This window comes from Pan troglodytes, chromosome 5 (assembly GCF_028858775.2).
Source record: "Pan troglodytes isolate AG18354 chromosome 5, NHGRI_mPanTro3-v2.0_pri, whole genome shotgun sequence".
In the NCBI taxonomy this organism is placed as follows: Eukaryota; Metazoa; Chordata; class Mammalia; order Primates; family Hominidae; genus Pan; species Pan troglodytes.
In genome coordinates this window covers 156,341,032-156,368,314 of record NC_072403.2, presented here as the reverse complement: position 1 = coordinate 156,368,314, position 27,283 = coordinate 156,341,032, and the positions used below count along the sequence as shown (strand labels likewise).

At 38.9% G+C, this 27,283-nt stretch overlaps 1 protein-coding gene across 7 annotated transcripts in view; it reads right to left on the bottom strand.

Moving 5' to 3' along the window:
- The window catches only part of UTRN (utrophin), a 568,196-nt gene that overhangs the window by 348,147 nt on the left and 192,766 nt on the right, over positions 1–27,283 (bottom strand). For all 7 annotated transcript variants that reach the window (XM_009452168.4, XM_001172875.8, XM_009452171.5 and 4 more), the window contains 9 exons: positions 24,943–25,113; positions 22,538–22,717; positions 19,421–19,555; positions 17,238–17,387; positions 16,102–16,263; positions 14,736–14,864; positions 13,836–14,009; positions 11,476–11,631; positions 5,587–5,757 (listed from right to left, as the gene is read on the bottom strand). In XM_009452168.4, the coding sequence (XP_009450443.2) occupies positions 5,587–5,757; positions 11,476–11,631; positions 13,836–14,009; positions 14,736–14,864; positions 16,102–16,263; positions 17,238–17,387; positions 19,421–19,555; positions 22,538–22,717; positions 24,943–25,113 (1,428 nt within the window). The remainder of the gene's footprint in view (positions 1–5,586; positions 5,758–11,475; positions 11,632–13,835; positions 14,010–14,735; positions 14,865–16,101; positions 16,264–17,237; positions 17,388–19,420; positions 19,556–22,537; positions 22,718–24,942; positions 25,114–27,283) is intronic.

The window sequence follows — 27,283 nt, the reverse complement described above, 5'->3', positions numbered from 1 at the left end:
ATGGGTAAATTCCAGGACACATACACCCTCATAAGACTAAACCAGGAAGAAGTTGAATCCCTGAATAGACCAACAACAAGTTCTGAAATTGAGGCAATAATTAATAGCCTACCAACCAACAAAAGCCCAGGACCAGATGGATTCACAGCTGAATTCTACCAGAGATACTAAGAGGAGCTGGTACCATTCCTTCTGAAACTATTCCAAACAATAGAAAGAGAGGGACTCCTCCCTAACTCATTTTATGAGGCCAGCATCATCCTGATAACAAAACCTGGCAAAGACAAAACAAAAAAAAGAAAATTTCAGGTCAATATCCCTGATGAATATCAATGCGATAATCCTCAATAAAATGCTGGCAAACTGAATCCAGCAGCATATCAAAAAGTGTATCCACCATGATCAAGTCGGCTTCATCTCTGGGATGCAAGGCTAGTTCAATGCAAATCAATAAATGTAATCCATACACAAATCAATAAACGTAATCCATCACATAAGCAGAACCAACGACACAAACCACGATTATCTCAATAGATGCAGAAAAGGCCTTTGATAAAATTCAACAACCCTTCATGCTAAAAAACACTTAATAAACTAGGTATTAACTGAACATATCTCAAAATAATAAAAGCTATTTATGACAAACCCACAGCCAATATCATAATGAATGGGCAAAAGCTGAAAGCATTCCTTTTGAAAACTGGCACAAGCCAAGGATGCCCTCTCTCACCACTCCTATTCAATATAGTATTGGAAGTTCTGGCCAGGGCAATCAGGAAAGAGAAAGAAATAAAGCATATTCAAATAGGAAGAGAAGAAGTCAAATTGTCTCTGTTTGCAGATGACATAATTGTATATTTAGAAAACCCCACAGTCTCAGCCCAAAAACTCCTTAAACTGATAAGCAATTTCAGCAAAGTCTCAGGATACAAAATCAATGTGCAAAAAATCACAAGCATTCCTATACACCAATAATAGAGAGCCAAATCATGAGTGAACTCCCATTCACAATTGCTGCAAAGAGAATTAAATAGCTAGGAATACAACTTACAAGGGATGTGAAGGAGCTCTTCAAGGAGAACTACAAACCACTGCTCAATGAAATAAGAGAGGATACAAACAAATGGAAAAACATTCCATGCTCGTGGATAGGAATAATCAATATTGTGAAAATGGCCATACTGCTCAAAGTAATTTTTAGATTCAATGCTATTCCCATCAAGCTACCATTGACTTTCTTCACAGAATTAGAAAAAAACACTTCAAATTTCATATGGAAACAAAAAGAGCCCATATAGCCAAGAAAATCCTAAGCAAAAAGAACAAAGCTGGAGGCATCCAGCTGACTTCAAACTACACTATCAGGCTACAGTAACCAAAACAGCATGGTACTGGTACCAAAACAGATATATAGACCAATGGAACAGAACAGAGGCCTCAGAAATAACACCACACATCTATAACTAACTGATCTTTGACAAACCTGACAAAAACAAGCAATAGGGAAAGGATTCCCTATTTAATAAATGGTGTTGGGAAAACAGGCTAGCCATATGCAGAAAACTGAAAGTGGACCCCTTCCTTACACCTTATACAAAAATTAACTCAAGATGGATTAAAGACTTAAACGTAAGACCTAAAACCATAAAAACCCTAGAAGAAAACCTAGGCAATACCATTCAGGACACTGGCATGGGCAAAGACTTCATGACTAAAACACCAAAAGCAACGGCAACAAAAGCCAAAATTGACAAATAAGATCTATAAACTAAAGAGCTTCTGCAGAGCAAAAGAAAGTACCAGCATAGTGAACAGGCAACCTAGAGACTGGGAGAAAGTTTTTGCAATCCATCCATCTGACAAAGGGTTAATATCCTGAATCTACAAGGAAATTCAACAAATTTACAAGAAAAAAACAAACAACTCCATCAAAAAGTAGGTGAAGGATATGAACAGGCACTTCTCAAAAGAAGACATTTATGTGGCCAAAAAACATATGAAAAAAAGCTCATCATCACTGGTCATTAGAAAAATGCAAATCAAAACTACAATGAGATACCATCTCACACCAGGTAGAATGGCGATTATTAAAAAGTCAGGAAACAACAGATGCTGGAGTGGATGTGGAGAAATAGGAATGCTTTTACACTGTTGGTGGGAGTGTAAATTATTTCAACCATTATGGAAGAGGTGATTCCTCAAGGATTTAGAACCAGAAATATCATTTGACCCAGAAATCCCATTACTGGGTATATACTCAAAGGATTATAAATCATTCTACTCTAAAGACATGCCCACGTATATTTATTGCAGCACTATTCACAATAGCAAAGACTTGGAATCAACCCAAATGCCCATCAATGTTAGACTGGATAAAGAAAATGTGGCACATATATACCATGGAATACTATGTAGCTATTAAAAATGTGAGTTCATGTCCTTTGCAGGGACCCGGATGAAGTTGGAAACAATCATTCTCAGTAAACTAACACAGGAACAGAAAACCAAACACCACATATTCTCACTCATAAGTGGGAACTGAACAATGAGAACACATGGACACAGGGAGGGTAACATCACACACTGGGTCCTGTTGGGGGCTGGGGGGCTAGGGGAGGGGTAGCATTAGGAGAAATACCTAATGTAGATGACGGGTTGATGAGTGAGGCAAATGACCACGGCACGTGTATACCTATGTAACAAACCTGCACGTTCCGCACATGTATCCCAGAACTTAAAGTATAACAATTAAAAAAAAAGGAAAAAAGCTAGTAGAAAAAAATAAGTGAATAATTAAATGAACCTGGAGTAGAGGTGGTCTTTCTAAGCACTAAAGGCAGAAATAATGAAGAAAAAGATGGATTTTGTTCATTAAAAAATATTCAGAAGGATTTACTTTTTTTCAAAAAAAAGCTTAAAAAAACAAAAAAGAAGCTACAGTAATAAAAAAATTTGTTTGCAATCGAACACAACTCACTAAGCATTGATAATCAGAACAGATAAAAAGCTCCAAATTAAAAGACCAATTTGGTGATAAAAAATGGTCAGAATTAGAGGAAAAAGCGGTATTTTTAACAGTGCTATAGAAGACCTATAAACTTGTCAAAAATGTTCTAATTAAATAACCAAAACATGATGTCAAGTAGAAATTCTCATTCGCATGTGGTAGGTGCACTATTTCTGAAGAACAATTGCATAATATGTATAAGACTTAAAAATGGATATATTCCTGTCCCTTGATCAATACTTTTAGGGTTAAGAATTTATCCTCAGGAAATAATTATGAATGTATGATATGGTTTAGTATATTCACCATAGCGTTATCTATAATAACGAAAATGGTAATAATTTAAACGGACATGAATAGAGAAATGAGAAAATAAAAAAATTAAGAATGAAATACTATGCATATCTCTAATATGCTAAAAACAAGTATAGGTAAAGAAAAATGCCAAAGATGTAAGTTTTTAAAAGAAGGTCAATAAATACTAGTTACAACAAAATTTATTTTTAAATATATGCTTTTGCATGTGCACATCGAAATGTGCTCAAAAAAATGAAAAAATAATAGCATTGTTTGATTATAGGTGATTTTTGCTCCTGTTTTTTTGTATTACACTAGGCAAATTTCATTCAACTAGCTTCTATTACTTATGTTACTAATTTAAAAAGTAATGATTTTCAAAGTATACTGCACGAGGATGATAATATGTCCTTGAAAAACTTAAATTTAACAAAAATAAAGTTTGGTGCCTTTGTTTTGCATTCATCCACAACACACCGATGACTTGCAATGCTCATTTCCCTCATACATTCCTTTCTTCACTTCCTTTACACTCACACTGCTCATGGCATGATCACGCTTTTCATGAGCTTTTTTCTAAACTGAGAATAGTCTTTCCAGTGTCTACTATCTTAACTTTCTCCCAGCTGTCATATCCACAGAGCATTCAAAGTAAGCAGGAGTTGTGTCACCCCACAACCTCTCAGCACCTTCTCCTCAAGGCCCACAGCAAACGTGTAGAGCTGTAGAGGGTGTCAAACTGATACTTGTGGCTTTATATAAACATCAGTCACAGTATTGATCATTTATATGCAGCACTTCCCACTAGTATACTCGCTTCTTTCTCAGGAAAGAGATTTAGGAAAACAGAATGCCTAGTTAAAAGAACCACTCATGTTCCATTCAATTCTTTCTCTACTGCAGAAGCCAGAACCAGCAAATCAACTTTCTAATCTCTGTGATTTCAAAGTACAGGGTTAAAGAAAACTCTTGTATTGATTTTTTTAAAATTCTATTCCTAAGTTCTTTACATCTGAAAGTTTGCAATAGAAAGATTACTTATTGGTTTTAAAATGTTATTAAAGAAGAATTAAACTCAGCACAATTCTTTGTAAACACTCTGTAAATATGTGTCATTGATTTTAAAGGTGGTGAATTAGGCTTTTAAGTACTATATAAACATAATACCTATAAAGGCCTTGATGATCCATGAATGTAATGCTTTTGGAATCAGGATAAAAATATCTTATTAAAAGAGCTGTTTTACAAATAACCCCATTAAAATGTGGGCAAATAAAATGAACAGACACTTCACAAAGGACATACTAGCAGCCAACAACACACGAAAAAATGCTCAACATCACTAACATTAGAGAAATGCAAATTGAAACCACAATGAGATACCATCTCACACCATTTAGAATGGCTATTATTAAAAAGTCAAAAAATAACAGATGTTGACAAGGTTGCAGAGAAAAAGGAACACTTTTATACTGTTGGTGGGAATGTAAATTAGTTCAGCCTCTGTGGAAAGCAGTTTAGAAATTTCTCAAAGAACTTCAAATAGAATTCTGATTACTGACCCAGAAATCTGATTACTGGGTATAAAGGCAAAGGAAAATAAACTGTTCTACCAAAAAGACACACGCACTCATATGTTCATCAGCACTATTCACAAGAGCAAGGACATGTCATCAACCTAGGTGCCCATCAATGGTGGATTGGATAAAGAAAATGTGATACATTTACACCATAGAGTACCATACAACCATAAAAAAGAATGAAATCATGTCCTTTGCAGCAACATGGATGCAGCTGGAGGCCATTATCCTAAGTGAGTTAATGCAGGAATGGGAAACCAATTACCACGTTCTCGCTTACAAGTGGGGGCTAAACATTGGGTACACAAGGCCATAAAGAAGGGAACGATAAACACTGGGGACTAGTAGAGGGGCGAGAAACAGAGGGAGGCATGAGCTGAAAAACTATCTAGTGGGTACTACGCTCACTACCTGGGTGATGGGAATCATTCATACCCCAAACCTCAGCATTACACAATATATCCATGTAACAAACCTATATGTGTACCCCTTAATCTAAAAGTAGAAATTATAAAGAAAATAAAATATAATCATTGTTTTTAAAATATTTTTTCTTAGGACAGAGAAGTGGAAAAACAATGCAAAAAAGAAAAGGCTAGATTTAATATAAAATGGAGGGACATGGTATCCAACCAGGTCGCCCAGAACAAATGCCATGTTACGCTGGCATCATGCTGGTGTTTCATCTGAACTGCAACTTACTTTAGCCCAGGAAATTTCTGTATCCAAGTCACCAAGCAGACCTTCTGAAGTGGACTTCTGTACCAATTCAGTTTCAGTAGCAGAAAGCCATTCAGAGAGAGAAGCAGCCTCTTTCTTCATTTTCCGGGCCAACTGTGATGCTCTTTCCAGATCCTGTTTTCCTTCTGTCACCTGAGACGGAGAGAGGCAGGGAGAGACTGAGATGGGAATGAACACAAATGAGAATGAATCAGAATGTTAACTAAAGATCCAAACTGATTCATATATAACCCCCAAGACATACATAACCTTTGTCTTAGCACCTTAGAATCCTCTAAGCTTGCATTTCTGCAAGGAGGCAATATGCTGTAGTGGTTAAGTGCCAGGCAATCCTGGGTTTTCATCTTAGCTCTATCATTAATTTCCTAAGTGATACTGGCAGAGGTATAGCCCTCAAAAGATTGGTATGAGGCTGGGCACAGTGGCTCATGTCTATAATCCCAGCACTTTGGGAGGCCGAGGCAGGCAAATCTTTTGAGTCCAAGAGTTTAAGACCAGCCTGGGAAACATGACCTCATTTTCTACAAAATGAAAGACCTCATTTTGTAAAAAATACAAAAAATTAGCCAGTATGGTGGTGTGTGCCCGTAGTTCCAGCTGGTCAGTAGGCTGAGGTGGGAGAATCACTTGAGCCCTGGAGGCTGGGGCTGCAGTGAGCCGTGATCCTGCCACTGCACTCCAGCCTGGGCAACAGAGCAAGACCCCGTCTCAAAAAAAAAAAAAAAAGATTGTTATGTGTATTAAGCGAGAAAAACACACATAAAAGGGCAGAAATAAAGTTAAAAAATCACTAGTATCTATTATAATTTTGAACATAAGATATCTTAGAATCCTCTCCATGAAGGAAAAATACTGTATTATAGTAACTTGAGGGGAAAATAGCACCATTTTCACAATTATATGTTTTATAATTAACCACTTTAACTTAAAATGCAGTACACGACTATACAACCTAAACCTTATTATTATTTTGCTCTCGTTGTTGACAGAAAACAAATGAACTTAACTAACATTTACCAAGCTCTTAATACAGCTTCCATGTTGTGCTAAGGAATCTTACACACGTATGCAATAAAATTCACAAAGCCTCTTTCTACTTTATGGATAATGAAAATGAAACTTAAAGATGTTAAGGCCAAGGCCAGGGTGGTACAATCTTTGGACTGAGCCATGCCATTCTGGCTTCTACCACCATCACTCCCAGACATTGCCCTTGCTAAGTTCAATAATGACCCCAATGGCAACTGATCTAATTAATATGTTTACGTGGACATCATATTTAACTTTCAAAATATCCAGAACAGGTAACTGCACTCTGTCAAAATACCATCTTCCCCTAGCTTTCCAGACCTAGTACTCACCTGTGTCCCTACCACTTCTTGCTACTTAATATTAGTTTCTTTTGCAAGCTCATCTTCCTGAGATTTCTTACTAAATGATGTAATTCTTAAGACTTGGTTGAGGGCCCTCTTCTTTCACTATATCCTGTTCCTAGACAATCTATCATCCCTAATTACTTTAATTATGACCTCTATGCAGATGACTCATAAAATCCACCTCTTCAGTCCAGATATATTCTCCAGACCTGAATAATCATGTGAGTACCCGACATTTCCAATTAACATTCTCAAAGGTACTTAAAATGTCAACATGTCCAATACATACCTGTGATTTCTGCATGCTTCTACCTTTTTTTTTTTTTGAGACAGAGTTTTCACTCTTGTTGCCCAGGCTGGAGTGCAGTGGCACGATCTTGACTAACTGCAACCTCAGCCTCCCAGGTTCAAGTGATTCTCCTGCCTCAGCCTCCCGAGTAGCTGGTATTAAAGGCACATACCACCACACTCAGCTAATTTTTTTTTTTTTTTTTTTTTTTTTTTTTTTTTTTTTTTTTTGAGTAGAGACGGGTTTTTGCCATGTTGGCCAGGCTGGTCTCAAACTCCTGACCTCAGGTGATCCACCACCTTGGCCTCCCAAAGTGCAAAGATTACAGGCATAAGCCACCGCACCCGGACCTCTATCTTTTCTTACAGCACCCATCTCAATGGCCACACCATCCACATCATCAAGCTAGAAACCCAGGGGTCATCCTTCATTTCTCCTCCTGGACCAAGTCCTGTTGATTTCACTTCCTACATATGTCTGAAATCAGTTCACTCACTCCATCTCCACTCTCCATCCTAGTTCAAGGTACGACCATCTCTTACCAAGTGTACAATGACTTCCAAACCAGTCTCCTCACATCCACTCCAGCCTCTCTCCAATTCCTCTTCCAAAACACAGTGAGTAATCCTTTAAAAGACATATCTGAGTATGTAATTTGCCTACTAAAACCTGTGCAATAGCTGCTTAAGACACAGATTTTAATCTGTAACACAAACTCTATGACATTGGCAGGATTTCGTCTAATCCTGTCTCCCTAGCACCATGTTCCTCACACTGGCTGTCTCTGCTCTAGCCACATAAATGTACCACACTGCCTCCTGCCTTAGAGCTTTTATATATACTGTTTTATCAGTCTAGAAATCTCCTCTAGTTTCACCCAGGTTACTCCTACCCAGACTTCAGATCTCGGCTTATGCATCACCTCCTCAGGGAAGCCTTCCTAACACAAGACTGGGTGAAACCCCCCTTTACCTATACTCTTAAAGAACCATGTACATTCTTCATAACTCTTCAGACTGATAATGTGACATCATCTCATGTAACTACTCAATGTTTTTCTCTTTCACTACCCTAAGTTCCATTAGACAAAGAGATAATTTATATCTTTCCTCACCACTGTCTCCTTGTATAATTCCTGACACAGAGTAAAATCTCGATTGAGTGAAACTTTAAATGATAAAATTAATTAATACTAAAATTATAGTCACAATTGGAGAATTAGTGCAAAAACCAGCAATACCATTCCATTCATAAAATGCCCAGTGAATAAATATAATAATATTTAACGAAGAACCAGCTGTATAATTCCAAAAAGAAGCTCTAAGGTGTGTGTTCCAGACATGTAATACATCAAGATGTATCATAGCAACAACCTAAGCTTGCAGAAGTGAGATCAAAATCACCCAGAAAAAGTATAAACTGGTCGTTCTGATTTCAATTGAAAACAAAATTTCAGCTATTTTTCTCTGGGCTTATATAGAAACTTCAATATTACCTCAACTGGAAGTAGTTAACATTTCCTAACTGAAGGAGGATCCAAAATACTATCAAACATGGGTTTTCAATATTACCTATTAAGGTTTCTCACTTCCACACATTCTTTGCTCTCCTGGTTTCAGGGCAAAAATTCAGTCACTCACAGTAAATGCTCAACAACTCCTGCATGGATTCACTAAAATGCCCAAATTAGAGATGTTTCTTGCCAGGATTTCAAATCCTGGTAGATTAATGTGAACTTCTTGCCACTGGTTATTTACTAGAGCCCTGATGTTTTAACATTTCTCGGTAGACTGTTCAATTTAGAAATCTTAAGGACCAAAAACTTGAGTTTTTACAGGGACTATTATTTCCCATTTTTCCTACATGAAATGGGAAAACATTAGGACTAAAAACAGAATGTTTCTCACAATTAAAATTACACTTAGAAAAATCTTACATGTTGTGACTAGAAAAAAGCCAACACCGGCTACTGCTATCCATTGAAATTTGGAATTATTAACGTTTATTTTTTCCCTTGTATTTCTTTGAAGTACTAATGGGAGGTGACAGCATGCTGGCAGTCCTCACAGCCCTCGCTCGCTCTCGGCGCCTCCTCTGCCTGGGCTCCCACTTTGGCGGCACTTGAGAAACACTTCAGCCCACCGCTGCACTGTGGGAACCCCTTTCTGGGCTGGCCAAGGCCAGAGCCCACTCCCTCAGCTTGCACGGAGGTGTGGAGGGAGAGGCGCGAGCGGGAACCGGGGCTGCGTGCCACGCTTGGGGGCCAGCTGGAGTTCCGGGTGGGCTTGGCGGGCCCCGCACTCGGAGCAGCAGGCCGGCCCTGCCGGCCCCAGGAAATGAGGGACTTAGCACCGGACCAGCGGCTGCGGAGGGTGTATTGGGTCCCCCAGCAGTGCCGGCCCACCAGCGCTGCGCTCAATTTCTCACCGGGCCTTACCTGCCTTCCCGCGGGGCAGGGCTCGGGACCTGCAGCCCGCCATGCCTGAGCCTCCCACCCCCTCCATGGGCTCCTGTGCGGCCGGAGCCTCCCCGACGAGTGCCACCCCCTGCTCCACGGCGCCCACTCCCATCGACCACCCAAGGGCTGAGGAGTGCGAGCCCAGGGCATGGGACTGGAAGGCAGCTCCACCTGCAGCCCGGGTATGGGATCCACTGAGTGAAGCCAGCTGGGCTCCTGAGTCTGGTGGGGATGTGAGAGTCTTTATGTCTAGCTCAGGGATTGTAAATACACCAATCGGCACTCTGTATCTAGCTGAAGGTTTGTAAACACACCAATCAGCACCCTGTGTCTAGCTCAGGGTTTGTGAGTGCACCAATCCACACTGTATCTAGCTACTCTGGTGGGGCCTTAGAGAACCTTTATGTCTAGCTAAGGGATTGTAAATACACCAATCGGCACTCTGTATCTAGCTCAAGGTTTGTAAACACACCAATCAGCACCCTGTCTCTAGCTCAGGGTTTGTGAATGCACCAATCGACACTCTGTATCTAGCTACTCTGGTGGGGCCTTGGAGAAGAACCTTTGTGTCCACACTCTGTATCTAGCTAATCTGGTGGGGACATGGAGAACCTTTGTGTCTAGCTCAGGGATTGTAAACGCACCAATCAGCGCCCTGTCAGAAAAGACCACTCGTCTCTACCAATCAGCAGGATGTGGGTGGGGCCAGATAAGCGAATAAAAGCAAGCTGCCGGAGCCAGCAGTGGCAACCCGCTCAGGTCCCCTTCCACACTGTGGAAGCTTTGTTCTTTTGCTCTTTGCAATAAATCTTGCTACTGCTCACTCTTTGGGTCCACACTGCTTTTATGAGCTGTAACACTCACCGCAAAGGTCTGCAGCGTCACTCCTGAGCCAGCGAGACCATGAACCCACCAGAAGGAAGAAACTCCGAGCACATCTGAATATCAGAAGGAACAAACTCCAGATGCGCCACCTTAAGAGCTGTAACACTCACCACGAGGGTCCACAGCTTCATTCTTGAAGTCAGTGAGACCAAGAACCCACCAATTCCAGACACACTAAGTCTACCACAATGAACATATATTACTTGTAGTTTCCTTAGAATAATTTATGGAATATCAGTAGCCATTGAAAAGTATAAATATTAGCCTGAATTAAATATTAAAAATAAAATTTTTTTTAAAACAGTGTCTCACTCTGTTGCCTAGGCTGGAGTGTAGTGGTGTGATCTCAGCTCACTGCAACCTCTGCCTCCCAGGTTCAAGCAACTCTCCCACCTCAGCCTCCCAGGTAGCTAGGACTACAGATACTCACCACCATGGCTAATTTTTTTTTTGGAAATTTGTTTTGTTTTTGGAGGTTTTCGTTTGTATTTTTTTGTAGAGACAAGGTTTCATCATGTTGCCCAGGCTGGTCTCAAACCCCTGGGCTCAAGCCATTACCTGACTCAGCCTCCCAAAGACCTGGGATTACAGGCGTGAGCCACTGTGCCTGGCCAAAAATAAATTTCTGTGTAACTATGAATCACTGTAATATTACCACATACATTTAAAGAAATATAACAATTATTACAATAAATTGAAAACACGTATGAATCTCATAATTTTCAAACATGCATTTTCCAAAAAGTGAAATTTAAAAATACATGAGAGAGAACGAGAGAGAGAGAGATTGAGAGAGAGAGAGAGAGAGACAGAGAGATGAGCTGTGGGGCTGCTCTCCTCACCTGTGCGCCCAGGTCATTGTAAAGAACCTTCAGGGAAGTCAGCTGCTCATCCATCCCTTTTGGGTTGTCCGTTTGCTGTTTCTGGACAATATGTCTTCCTGTTTTAATCACAGTTTCCACTTCAAGTTTGACTTCACTCAAAGTTTTATACAGTTTCTTTAAAACAAACAAAGAAAAAGACAAATTACACACTGTGGTGACAACTTGCCAACTGGCATCATGTCAGACCACAGCTTACACAGATTGACAGCCAAGACCTAACTATGGTGATCAAAGGCCATCATCTTTCTCAGATTTGGTCTGAAGGTCGAGTCAAATGAAATCAAGCTTGTAATAACTTCTTCAAATCTGACAAGAAAATAAACTAATAGAGTTTATGCTCATTCTTTTAAAATCTCAGACAAATGTTTATGAAAGTACTTGATAATATAAATATTTTTCCTACATAAAATGGGAAAACATTAGGACTAAAAACAGAATGTTTATCACAATTAAAATTACATTTTAAAAAAATCTTCCATGTTATGACTAAAACAAGCCAACACCGGCTACTGCTGTCTGTTGGATTTGGAATTATTAACATTTATTTCTATTTCTCAGAAGTACTAAGTCTACCACAATGAACATATATAATTTGTATGATAAAAAAATACAAAACTCGATATATCAAGATGTATATGACTATAAGTAAACAGATTTCTGATGCAAATCAAAACCACAATAAGATACTATCTCACACCAGTCTGAATGACCATTATTAAAAAGTCAAAAAACAACAGATGCTGGCAAGGCTGCAGAGCAAAGGGAACACCATACACTGTTGGTAGGATTGTAAATCAGTTCAGCCCCTAGGGAAAGCAGTTTGGAAATATCTCAAAGAACTAAACATAGAATTATTATTCAACCCAGAAATCCTACTACTGGGTATATATGTAAAGGAGGATAATCGTTCTACCAAAAGGACACATGCACTCCCGTGTTTATCACACCACTACGCACAATAGCAAAGACATGTCATCAATCTAGGTGCCCATCGATGGGGGAATGAATAAAGAAAATGTGGTACAAATACACCACGGAACACTACACAGCCATAAAAAAATGAAATCATGTCCTTTGCAGCAGCATGAATGCAGCTCAAGGCCATTATCCTAAGTAAATTAATTCAGGAAGAGAAAACCAAATACTACATGTTCTCACTTATAAGTGGGAGTTAAACAATGGGCACACATGCACATAAAGATGGAAAGCAAAGACAATGGGACTCCAAAAGGAAGGAAGGAGGAAAGGGGCAAGAGCTGAAAAACTACCAATTGGGTACTACATTTATTATTTGGGTGATGGGTTCAGTCGAAGCCCAAACCTCAGCATCATACAATATATCCATGTATCAAACGTGTACATGTACTTCCTGAACCTAAAAGTCTTCAAAAATTAGAAATAAAAGTAAATTTAAATATAAAAAAAGAAATCGTAGTTCTGTAGGTCAAATTCAGAGCTGTCTTCTTCCTAGTTACCTGAAACCAAAAAGCTTTATTCTAAACAGCTTCTCTTGACACCTATACATCATCATCTCAACATCTCATAGGACGCTGTCATGTAACAGACCCCTGAACTATGTATGTTCCATGAAGTCAAGGACAGCACTTTCTCTGATTACCATTATGTCACAATAATCAAATAAATACTTACATACATGCACATATATATTAAAATTTATCCTTTGTTTTGAAAAGCACAAAGAACTGTCCCTATACCTCTTCTGTCCTAAAGAGTCTCATCTTAAGTTCTGTGATTCTCAAGCAGAACACTAATTCTAAGATTGTGTCCCCTTAGCCACATTATTTTTAAATTTCTATTCAATTGAATTATAAAGTTCAAGACTAAAAAAGTAATAAGGCCTTATATATCATTTCTTCTTTCCTATCTTAAGGTTGAAATTTCTATTGAAATTTTTATTTTCCTAGAAAATGGAATTTTTATGATATCCATTCTAAGTATGGTTCTTCTAGCTAACTCAAATTTATCCTTGAAAACTTTGCTTATTAGTCACACTCTGCTGAAGCCCTCCTAACTTCACATGGTGATTAAGATGTATTTCTTTTGTTTTGGTTTTTGTTTGCCATCATGTTATATACATGTCTATTCTAGTTTCCTTAGCTATCTCTCTTATCTCTTCTAATTTCTTTGGAGGGAAAGACCACACTTCTTATTTTTTAACATGTTTTCCATCATCAATCCTTATGTTTAGCACACTGTAGACTAGTGATCATTGGACACTCTAGGCACGTACTTGCTAGACCAAGCCATAACAGCTGCTGAAAAAGCCACTGGATGTGCCAGTCACCCAAAAGCCTCACCATACACTTGTCCAGGTGCGTCTGTATGACGTCAGGGTCTACGTCCTTCACATCCAGAACGTGAAGTTCTGCTTTCACACCATCCAGCACACGCTTGCAGTCCAGCATGCGCTGCTCGAAGTTAGCTGGCTTCTGGAAAAGCTGGAACTTTGTGGACACCTCTCGGAGTTTCCTCTGTTTGCAGAAATGAAAATATGCAATTCCCATCAGGATGATTATCTCTCTCATCATGAGCATAACACATACTACTAAAAATTTGTACCATAAAGTACCAAAAGAAAAAAATTCAGAAATATGACCCCCAAAAAAAAAATCCTAATGAATCTCGGTGAGGGTACCCGATCGCCTAAGCGAACTGCATAGCCCAGTGTCAAAAATTACAACACTCAGTGTCTCAATCTCAGAAGTAATAGATTTGGATAAGAAATTTAGATAAATCTGACCTCACTGGAATTAAAACTTCATGTTCAAAAAGACAGTTCAGGAACCTAGAACTCAAAATGCCCTTCATCACAAGTTCAGAGTGAAAGTCAATGTCACATCAACCATGAAAGAACTAAATGATGCTGCATCCAATTCATGCTCGGCCTGCCCACAGCATCAGCCACACGATACTGACAGAGGTTCTGCATTAAAGAAAAAGTGTATATAAAGCTAACTTCTAAATCTGGCTCACTCTCTTGTTTCTCATCTCAACTATCAAAATCAGATTTCATGTTTTTCCACCCATGCAACAATTTGTTTCTGCTGCCCTAGGATGCAACCTTCAACACATCACTCCCATCCCATGGTTTACATCACAAAGAATACCAACGGTGCCCAAGTAATCAATTCTTTTTCTTTTTTAAAGAAAATTCCCAACAAGTTGAAAAGTAAAAGGAAGCTCCTGGCCTTCTTTACCTGTAGCACATCCATCTGACTTCCTCCTCTGGCAGTCCTACTCTCTGGGGAGGTCAGGGGCTGAGAACGCATATTTCTTCTCAACTCCTCTAGGGTTAGCTCATGGGCTGAGATCTCTGCTTGGATTTTCTAAAAAGAGATTGGAAAGGGGAGAGGATGTCCTTTTTTTTTTTACTTAAGTATAAAAAGAGACAATACAAGAGTTCTATATCGTTGTGTAATACATGATATCGTATTTTACATAATGTTGACCTCCACAGAAGCTTTAGTAAGTTTTTGTAGGCCAGGTGCGGTGGCTTATGCCTGTAATCCCAACACTTTGGGAGGCTGAGGCGGGTGGATCACGACGTCAGGAGTTCAAGACCAGCCTGGCCAAGATGGTGAAACCCCATCTCTACTGAAAATACAAAAATTAGCTGGGCACGGTGGCGGGCGCCTATAATCCCAGCTACTCGGGAGGCTGAGGCAGGAGAATTGCTTGAACCTGTGGGGCAGAGTTTGCAGTGAGCCGAGATCGCACCACTGCACTCTAGCCTGGGCAACAGAGTGAGAATCCATCTAAAAAATAATAATAATAAGTTTTTGTATAATAATAATAATAATATGGCCCACTGCATGGTATGACTATTGTACATGACACACCTGCTAAGGTCTTTGCATTTGTCGTTTCTAATGTTCACAACTTATTTATAAGGAAGGAATTGTCCCAACTTCACAGCTAAGAAAACTACAATTTAAAATATACAGGACTTTTCAGCCAGGCACAGTGGCTCACGCCTGTAATCCCAGCATTTTGGGAGGCCGAAGAAGGTGGATCACCTGAGGTCAGGAGTTTGAGACCAGCCTGGACAATATGGCAAAACCCCGTCTCTACTAAAAATACAAAAATTATTGGGAGGCCGAGGCAGGCAGATCACTTGAAGTCAGGAGTTCAAGACCAGCCTGGCCAACATGGCGAAACCCCGTCTCTACTAAAACTACAAAAAATTAGCCAGGCGTGGTGGCACGTGCTTGTAGTCCCAGTTATTCAGGAGGCTGAGGCAGGAGAGTCACTTGAACCCAGGAGGCAGAGGTTGCAGTGAGCCAAGATCGCGCCACTGCACTCCAGCCTGGGTGACATAGTGAGATTCTGTCTCAAATAAATAAATAAATTAATTAATTAAATAAAATAAACTATATAAGACTTTTGCCAGAGTCTCACATAGAAAGCAAGAGAACTCCAAAACCCAAATGCTGCCCTGTAAGTAAGGTCAATCTTTCCCATTGACTCTCGGTTTTGGACAGCAGGAGGGGTTCTCTTATAGTTGAGGAGGCAATTACATAAGCTCTCTTTACAGCTCAAAAGCCCTCAAATGCACGGCAATACCTGAGCTTCCTGTGGAACTTGGAAAGCATCTATCCTGTCAGTCAGGTATGTGGTGAGCTGTTTGTCCAGCTCCCCCAAGCTCTCTTGCAAGACTTGAAGCATTTGGTCAGTTTCCCGCAGCACCTGGAGTTGCTTTTCCAAAGAAATCTGCTTGCTCTCTGCCTGCACAAAGGAGAAATTGAATCATTAGTTGCCCAATACAAATATAAATAGCAGAATATATATATTCTGGCCACTAAGAAAAGACCATAAAAGCTTTCATCCAAGACTTTAGCTTTCTTTATAAATAAATAATAATTACTAATGATAACAGTGAAAATGTCCCACTAGGATCTTATGTACCATGCAGCTGAATTACTAATTATTACTTCTTTCTATATATAATGTTGAAATACAAAAATGTAAAGGTTTCCCATAAGATGCATTAAACAGAAGATAAAAATGTGTTATTTATTATAATTTTAAAGCATTTTTAGGAATCAGCAATGTCTGCCAATTAAGAATATAAAACAAAAGAAAAATGTCTATCAATACACAAACATCAGAGTCTCTTTTTTTCCAAAGCCTATAACAAATTCTATAGGTGTACATACATATCAAACTACTATTTACAGCACTTTTGGGTTAAGCTTGATGTTATTCATGGGCTGAACATCAACAGTTATTATTTAATATGTGTTTGGAAGCACCTAATATTCATACCCAACCTTCCTATAAAAGAAGTGTTCTTTCTCTAGTTTGTGATACGAATATGTATGTTACAACCTGGATATGAACTAAGAGACTATGGCTTTCACAGCAGCTTATGTGAAATATCATGGCCCTAATATTTACTAGGATAGTATGAGTTGTTGTTCGTATATACAGCTATCATATGATCCTTAATGAAAATTAAATGTTTGTAAGTAGAAGTAATCTCAAAAATAATTTTTTTAATCATCAAGTTCTGTCTTAGAGTGCTAGATCTATTCTTCCTTTCTGAATATTTCAATACCCTCAATGCCCCTGTTAGCATTGGCTACCAACTTTAACCAACGTTAAGATTTTTCCAACATTAAAGCTCTATGATATGGAGCTTAGGGCCAGCTCCACTTCATCAATACCTAATCAACACCCATGCATGCCCCAACTCTTACCAGGTGACTTAGATCTTCATATCGGCTGTTGAAAGCCTCCAGTTTCTCACTGATTATATCATCCAGGATCCCCCCATCAATCAGAGTCTGGCCAAGCTCTCGAATCTGGGTGCGATTATCTGCCGGGTGGCGCAGAACAGATTCCAGAGACTGGAATGGAGATGGGAAAAAATAATGATAATGTATTTACTAAGGCAAAAGGTATCAAGGATCCCCAAAATGTCTATTTGTTGAACAAGTAATTATATTTTCTAAAAATCTACCTAAGTAACAGGACCAAAAGTTAAGTAAATTACTAATTCACAAAAATATCCATCATGGGATTAAAAATGCATAAAATTGAGAAATTAGCACAAGTGATATATGATGATATAATTTCACAAAAATAATTTCAACTATTATTAATTATGGGAGGGTGAGGCAGGAGGATCACTTGAGCCCAAGAGTTCAAGGCTGCAGTGAGCTGTCATACCACTGGACTCCAGCCTGGGCAACAGAGCGAGACTATGTCTCTAAACAATAAATAAATGAATAATAAAAAGTTAAAAATAATTATTAATTATATGGGGAAATGCTCATGATATGACACAAAGTTCAAAGGCAGAGAACAGTACTATACAAGCAAAATTATCTCAACTTTTATTAATTATATTACTAAAAATAAGTAGTCATTTTCCTACAATATATGCAGAATAAGAGGCATTGTTTTATATACACACTTTTTATATACATAAATCTAATTAACCATATGGGCTAAATAGCATTCCCAGTTTACAGATTGGAAAATTGAAGCTCAGAAAGGTTAAATTACTTGCCTACATACACACAGTCAAAAGAAGAGCTAAGATTCCAACATGGCTCTAAAGCTTTAAGACTCCAAAGCCTGGCCAAGTGCGATGGCTCACACCTCTAATCCTAGCACACTGGGAGGCCGAGGCGGGTGGATCACCTGATGTCAGGAGTTCGAGACCAGCCTGGCCAACATGGTAAAACCCCATCTCTACTAAAAATACAAAATTAGCTGGGGTAGTGGCACACGCCTGTGATCCCAGCTACTCAGGAGGCTGAGGCATGAGAATTGCTTGAACTCAGGAGGTGGAGGTTGCAGTGAGCCAAAATCATGCAATTGCACTCCAGCCTGGGCAACATAGCAAGATTCCATCTCAAATAAAAAGATAAATAAGTAAATAAAAGACTCCAAAGCCTTTGATCCAATATACTACCTTCTAGTATGCATACATAAAAGATATTAGGAAGAAATCTACAAACTGTTTTAAAATCTTTATCTTAGAGTTTGCTTTATACTTTTCTTTATTTTCCGTATTTCAAGAATATATACGTATTCACTCTTATATTAGGAAAAAAATTAAGCTTTTCATATTTTTCATTCACTCTGTCTCTCACTCTGCTATATTTGAGAAGTGACATCTTTTCTCTAGCAGCGCATCCATCTCCTGGAATGTAAGTGCCACATTTTACTCATTTCTGACCTTTAATCCAGTTGTCCACTCAGTTCCCACATGGTACCATGACATTTTTAAAAGCCTATCTACCCCCTTTCCTTTTCTTTTTTGTTAAGCAAACCTACCCTCTTTGCACTGTATTTCATTTAAGAAACGGTTATTAAGTTAACGTGTGCTACACACTGTGCTGGGAACTGAGGAATAACAAAGCATCGGGTACATTTCTTGGCCTCAAGGAGTTCAAATCCAGGCTTGAAGACAAGCTCCTACGACAAGATCCCATGGCTCAACCACTGTCTTTTAACTTCTAGCATCTGAAGGTAAGAGACAGGAATCCCCTATAAACTGTCAGTGCTGTGTTTAGTGAGTAAAAATAACTTGTTGACGAAACAAGAGAGCAGTTGTCCTAATAACATATGGCAGAGCTTTGTCCAGGGCCTACTAAAATAAACTGGAAAACCACTAGAGTGCTTCAACATGTCTAAAATGTAAGATGTCAAACAGCTAACCACGTCTTGAGGCTGATATAATGGGTCACCAATAATCTAAATACACATGATTGTATAAACACTTCAGGTTATGGAAGAAAATGCAAGTGACATTGAAAACCACTGAGGAAGCAAATGCATTTGCCTGCGTAAAGCATTACATTCCTCATTGTAATACACGTGTGGCCTCATCACAACAAAGAGAAATGCCGTGGAGATCACAGGTTCCAACCTCCAGGGCTTCGTTGACAGCATCCGTCTTCTCAGGCAGGACCTCTGTGCTCTTCATCCGCTCTTCCAAAGTGTTTAACCAGGTGGTTTCAAGATCCAAATAGTGAAGCAGTTCAATCCAACAAGACCAGACCTCCTAAAGCATGAAAAATTTTAAATTAGACAAAAAGCCATTTCACACATCGTATCTCTAGTACTACACATTCTCTTTAATCGCTAATAATTTCATTTGGATGTGAGTATACCTAGGAATTCAGAACTGATGGAGTTGAAACTTCAAAAAAATAAAATAAAATCGGCCAGGCATGGTGGCTCACGCCTGTAATCCCAGCACTTTGGGAGGCTGAAGCAGGCGGATCATGAGGTCAGGAGATTGAGACCATCCTGGCTAACACGGTGAAACCCTGTCTCTACTAAAAAAAAAAAAATACAAAAAAATATTAGCCGGGTGTGGTGGCGGATGCCTGTAGTCCCAGCTACTCTGGAGGAGGCAGGAGAATGGCGTGAACCCGGGAGGCGGAGGTTGCGGTGAGCCGAGATTGCACCACTGCATTCCAGCCTGGGCAACAGAGCAAGACTCCATCTCAAATAAAATAAAATAAAATAATCAACAAAATCATATGAGACCAGTTGGTGAAGGGTGGGGAGCAAAGAGTGGGCAAGAGGCTGCCTCACTCTTTAAAATAAATTCCATGATCTGATTTAAATGTCAAAAATACAACTATATAATTAGTAAGAAAAACAGGAGAGAAACATTATTTAGTTTGTTTTTTAAAGACCAAGTGCGGTGGTTCACACCTGTAATCTCAGCATTTTGGGAGGCCAAGGCAGGTGGATCACATGAGGTCAGGAGTTCAAGACCAGCCTGGCCAACATGGTGAAACCCCATCTCTACTAAAAATACAAAAACTAGCTGGGCGTGGTGGCAGGCACCTGTAATCCCAGCTACTCGGGAGGCTGAGGCAGGAGAATCACTTGAACCTGGGAGGCAGAGGTTACAGTAAGCCCAGGCCACGCCACTGCCCTCCAGCCTGGGCAACAAGAGTGAAACTCCATCTCAAAAAAAAAAAAAAAAAAAAAAAAAAAAGTTTGGTTTTTGAACAAAATGAAAAAATTGCTCCCAATTGTAAATTTTTAAAAAATAATTTCATAGAAAATTGAAATCTCCTGGGCCCCACCCAATTCCAACTTAGAGCTAACTGATGTAAAAGTTTGCAATGTAGCCTTCCCAACTTTTTTCTAAATTCATGAGGACATGTCAATATAAGAGAGCCACATTTTACCAAAACTGGAGTTATACTGTTCTTACTGTGTTGGTTTTGATCACTCATTCCCCTCTGAGGTTTCCAGAGCAGGGACCCAGGGGTTGTGCAGTGGGTGGAAACATTTATAAATTTATAATCCCTTATTATAAGAGGAACTGATTTGAGTGGTAAGTTTAGGAGAAAGAACTCAGCTGGATGCCTCCTGGGCTTGTCGTCTTGAATGTACTGAATGAGTGGAGGCATCTGCTGGTTTACATAAATGAGTGAAGGCACCTGCCGGTCCACTCTCCACATGAAGCATGCTTACCAGATCAAGGAGCAGTACATTTTTCTACAAAGGGCCAGACAGTAAATATTTTAGGTTTTGGGAGGACACATTTGCTTCCTATCACAGATTCTTCTTGGAGGGGGGTATGTGTTGTACAACCCTTGAGAAATGTATAAACTATTCTCAGTTAACCAGGTATCCAAAACCAAACTACAAGTTAGATTTAAACCCTCAGCCAGTCCGGGTGCAGTGGCTAATGCCTTTAATCCCAGGACTTTGGTAGGCCAAGGCAGGAGGATGGCTTGAGCCCAAGAGTTCCAGACCAACTTGGGCAACATAGCAAGACCCCCATCTCTACAAAAAAAATTTAAAAATAATTAGCCAGGTGTGGCATTGCAAGGCTGGAGTCATAGCTACTCAGGAAGCGGGGGCAGGAAGGTCACTTGAGCCCAGGAGTTTGAGGTTACAGTGAGCTGTGATCATACCACTGCACTCCAGCACAGGTGACAGAGCAAGACCCTGTCTCAAACAAAACAAAACAAAATCCTCAGCCATAATTTTCCAGCCACTGAATTAGAATAAAAGAAAAGAGGTTCTAGTCCCCCGATTTCCACAAGCAAAAAGCAGACCAAAAATCTGCTCAGATGCAAGCACAACCTCTTTTCTTATAGGAAAGAAAAAATGACTCAAAGAAGACCACTTCCAAGAAGCAGACAGATCCCAAATCAAGTAGCTTTCTTACTAACTTGCCTCAATGATATATATTTATCTTAGCACAAAATTGGTTTAGAACAAGAAATGAATGAATTTACAAATGAATGAATGATCAAAGTAATGAATGCATTTAGGTTAAATATTGCAGTTGCCATTTTTTACCATTTCAAGATTTGCCACAATACAAATATTTGTTTTACGTCAAATTGAATGTAAATTAAATTGTTGTAAATTGAAAGCCTTCTTAAATCTTCCAACAAGCAATAACAAAAGTCATACTACTATAAAAACAAACAAGCAAAACCTCACTCTTAGTTTAAAAAAATTTCATAGACTCATCTACATTTTACGTGTAATGGCCAGGGAGAAAAAAAAAAGGTATTTTATCTAAGACCCAGTAAAACTGTCACATATTTAAGTTCTGTTTTTCCTTCAGGTGACTCTTGAACTTTAGACACCACTCAAAAGAAAATAATTCCTCTCTGTGTACTCAACCAGGCAAAACAAAACAAAGAGAGGCTTGCAATGTGCTCTGCAATTTTTGGACTGGAACAGCCCCTACAGATCATCTGTTACATGAAAACCTGGATTGCACATATAAAAAAAGTAAAGTTTGAATATACAAAATGACTTGCCCAAGAACCTTCTGATAATTAGGGACAGATTTTGGTCTCCTGTTTTTAACCCCTCTTTCATTTTTATCAAACTATTTCCCAAGAACTATTTTTCCTTTGTAATCCAGAATTTGAAAGAAAAGAGAAGTTTTCTCCAAGATTTGAAAATGGCCAAAACATTACAGAGTTTGGATCTCAGAAATACATCACTGAAAATAATAATAATAATAATAATAATAATAATAATAATAACGTACCTCTAGCGTGTGGCACTTTCCTCGAATTCTATTACAAAGAAGTTGGTAATTCTCCAGCACAACATTCAGCTCAGACGTCAACTCCTGGCCACCAGAGGGCACCTTGGCAGCTAATAACTTGATGTTGTCCTTGAGAATCTTCACTCTCACCTCCTTCTGCAACACATCCTCTTTTGCCCTCTGTTCCAAGAAAGGATGGATGAACTTGAAAAACGTCTCCCTTTCTCAGTAACCAATTTCTTTTCTTTCTTTTTTTTTTCAAGAATTAAACCAAAGTTAAAACATCTGGATGATTCTAACTGCCAAAATAGAACATTATTTAGGTAACAGTGAACGGTTCTTCGTGGGGTTTTGGTTTTGGTTTTGTTTTTGAGATGGAGTCTTGTTCACTGCAACCTCTGCCTCCCAGTTCAAGAAATTCTCCTGCCTCAGCCTCCCGAGAAGCTGTGATTACAGGCACCCACCACTATGCCTACCTAATTTTCATATTTTTTAGTTGAGATAAGGCTTCGCCATGTTGGCGGGGCTGGTCTCAAACTCCTGACCTGAGGTGATCCACCCACCTTGGCCTCCCAAAGTGCTGGGATTACAGGCGTGAGCCACTGCACCCAGCCCAGTGAGCGTTTTTGAAATAAGAATGCTAACTCTGAAATTTCACTCATGCATCCAATGTACTCAGCTCCCACAAATGTTTTCATTTCATAACAGCAGTGTTAACATAAGTTATCCAAAGTATGTTTACTGACACGAAGTATTTTCAAAGTCTGGGTCCAAGATCAGAATTTAAGTGAGTGAATTTTCATTATCACTGGAGGGCTGAGCAGATTACACTGTGATAAATAAATTTTCACAAAAATTGAGGTACACTATGGTAGAAGTATCTTTAAAAGTTCTCTAAATAATTTAAGCTTTTTAAAAAATTCTAGAACATAGGCACATGTATCCTTCTGCTAATTAATAGCATTTCAATGATAAAGTTAGACTGAGATGATCTGATCCAGAAATAGCTGTTTCTCAGTGCTAAGATAAACAATCTGACATTCAGGAAAATCAACCTATCAGGTTGGTGCAAAAGTAATTGCGGTTTATGCCATTACTTTTAATGGCAATAAATACAAATAAAACAGTCTTTCATTTTCCCCTTTACTTTTCTCTACTACTTAATGGTTTTGAACTTCTTTAGATTGGGGGAAAGTAATTAAGTGTAGTGGTTTTGTAAGTCCTAATGGCTGTTTGAAAGAATAAAAATAAATAAAATGTTGCCCAATCAAATATTTAAATATCATTTTTCTCAAATCTCATCTATAGCAACTTTTAAAATCCACAGAACCACAATGCCAAAAGTGTAAAGAAAGACAATAAATGAGACAATTCTTAACATGGTAGCCTATTTTAAAATACCTTATGTACTGAGTATTTTTAAATCTTTCAAAAAGAGCTACACTAAAAAAGATGTTTTAGTGAAAAAACAATTTCCAACAAGTCTCCTGTCATATTTACTTTGATTCATGTATAATAATGTATGAATGTCATATAATCCCTTTTTTGAAAAAAATCACAGATTTTTGCTTTAGTTACACTTCTAGGTAAGTTAACTTTGAGGTAAAACATTAGTCACTGTGTTGCTTAAGCTTACAGGAAAAAAAAGCTTTGAAAACACGATCTCCTTTGGCTTGAACATTCAAGGACAGTTGAAGCTGTGTTAGAAATTTGGGAATGATGCCCAGTTCTTTTATTATATATAAAAAGAGAGTGTTCAAGACTATCGACAGAGGAGTACAAGTTTACAGAAAATGTATCCAGTGGATCCAACTAATATGAACTCCCCAATGCATTCCTACCGCTATTCCTACCTGCTCTAATGAAAAGTCAGTGTTCATATGTGCCGTATGTATTAACTGGAAGATTAGTAACAGGAAAATAAGAATAAACCTCAGACAACTTGGGAGGTCTCTTTTGTTCCCCTTACAAAAAATAACGCTTTGTGAAAATGTTTGGAAATAGTGATGAATGCAATGAATGCCACTGGATTGTGCATTTAAAAATTAAGCTGACCAATGTTATATGTATTTACCCCAATTTAAAAAAATGATCATTCTTCCTCACGCCCACTACCAGAGGTTTTTAAGTCATTCTCTGTAGCCTCCTAAAGGTCTAACTTAAGAGCTTGTCTCACGGGCCCTCATGGACTCAACTCATGGGCCAAGCCAAATATGTGGACTCCTGGCTTTCTTCCCCTGCTAAAATTAGAGCAGCTACCCTGTTATGTTTTTTTAATTCAAAAACCTACTGTGAAAGATGCTACATGCACATAGTGCTTGACAGCTAGACAGATGATTGATGGGCTGGTTTTAAAGGGAGGAGGGAGGCATGAAGCCTGTTGGCACTGGTCGTCCCCGCCTCACCTTCATCTCTTCCACAGCACTCTCAAGCTCTTCTGGTGACTTGTACTCAAAATCCCGCTCCAAGTATTCTTCCTCGGCCTGGGTCATCCATTCCTGCATCTCTGCCAAGTCTTTCTTCAGGTTCGCAGCTTTTTCTTGACTTTCAGACAACCTACTTTTTTGAGTAGTGATCTACAAAGGAAAAGCCATTCCCCCAAATAAACAAATGTTAATGTGTTCAATGTCAAGCTTTAGCTCTTAATATTTAAAGGCACAGTAATAACTTTCCACAACGAATTGCATGCTTTAAAATTCAGATAAAATCTCATACATCTCATGCTAACGCTGTGGAATATAAGCAATAATGAAAATAATCTTAAGACTGGGATTCCACACCACATTTGGATAATACTCTTATCTCGAAATAGCTATTATAATTTTGAAAATGCATAACTGTTGACTGTAATCCCAGATGTAGGAATCTAATCTATAACAGTAAAAGCACATATATGAAGTAAATTTAATGTAGCACTACTTATAATGGAAAAAAGAAAAAAGAAAGCAAAAACAAAAAATCTAGAAGCCAGTCAGTCTTGGTGGCTCACACCTGTAATCCCAGCACTTTGGGAGGCCATGGCAGGGGGATCACCTGAGGTCAGGAGTTTGAGATCAGCATGGCCAACATGGCAAAACCCCATCTCTACTAAAAATACAAAAACTAACCAGGCGTGGTGGTGCATGCCTGTAGTCCCAGCTACTTGGGAGGTGGAGGCGGGAGAATTGCCTGAACCTGGGTGGCAGAGGTTGCAGTGAGCCGAGATCGCACCACTGCACTCTAACCCAGGGAACAGAGCGAGACTCTGTCTCAAAAAAAAAAAAAAAAAACCCTAGAAGCAATCAAAATGTCCATTTTCTTCTTTTTAACTGCACTTCCCATTAAGATTTCACTTTTAAAAAGCAGGGAGGGAGAGGCTGCTATTAAAGATGTCATAAGACACCGCTCTATAAAATTTTGGTTTTGATGTCTACTATGTTTGTATATGCCACACAGACACAAAAAAGTTACAGTAAAAAATAGATAGTTGTCTGATTCTGATTCAGTAACTTAGTTAAAAATTTTGGAGAAGTCTAGAAATATTTTCAGAGCACTCCTCCCCATAACGACAAACTGACTTCTACTGTGAGAGAAGGCGCCGTTCTGCAGTCACAGTCCAACCTCTACTTGGCAGGTTCAGCCTCATGCTCAAATTAAACACCACAGTAGTGGCCACCCTGCCAGGGCCTGCTTGGCTGCTAGGTGGATAGTAACCAAAGGCCAGCACAGGAGCTGGATGGTTCTCACAGAAGTTAGAGTTAAGCAAGAGACAGAGGCTTTCGCAGCTCCTCCCTCCAAACAGGATCTCTGGCATAAACATAGACAGGACCAAACAAGAGCTTTTCTTCCACTGTCCCCACAGGGTAACCAAGGAGCTGATGCCAGCAACACTCACAATCCCATTCCCAAGCCTAGCTGATCATCAGGTTAACCTGGTAAGCTTTTCATTAAAATACATGCACACACACAGAAAGAGAAAGAGAGAGACAGAGATTCTTGGGCCCCATTTCCAGAAAATTCCCTGTATGTGTACTTTTTGAACACTAGTCAGCAATATAATTTTCACAGATCCAAAAAGAAATGAAGAAAATAAAGACACTAACATAAGCTTAACAACAACAAAACACCCTCAAAATTATCTTTAATTATCCTGAGAATATACACTTTCTATTTTTTGGCATTAAAATGTTCCTTTTTTTCAGGATATCATGAATATAATAGATGAAATAGACTATCTTTGTTTGTTGATTTGTTTTATATGCCTGTTCTTTTTAGCAAAATGAAAATTTGGCAAAATTATGTTTGTCCAAAACTACTTCAACATTTGTACTAGTCAATGCAATGCAATAGTCTGGAAATGCTCTAGATAATTATTCACACATGTGGTTACCTCCTTCCTGAGGACACTTTAAATTTCCCATATATTTATTCCTGTATTTTGAATCAGTAATTCACAATGAATTCTTTGTCGTCATATGTATGTGGATGGATGGATGGATAGATAGATAGATAGATAGATAGATAGATAGATAGATAAAGATACAAACTTCTAATTATCACCTTCCTTGATCCTCATTGCCACTTCCAAACCATTTTCTATTTCCTCAAAAACCCCAGTTCCTTAAGGCACATGCCATCAGATTATAGCACATTGAGAAAAATTTGAATTTAGCTAGGATAAGAGACGAGAGTATAACATTATTAGTTTCTTAAGTGTGATCATGGTATTGTGGTTTTGCAGAAGAATGCCTTCATGCTTGGAAAATC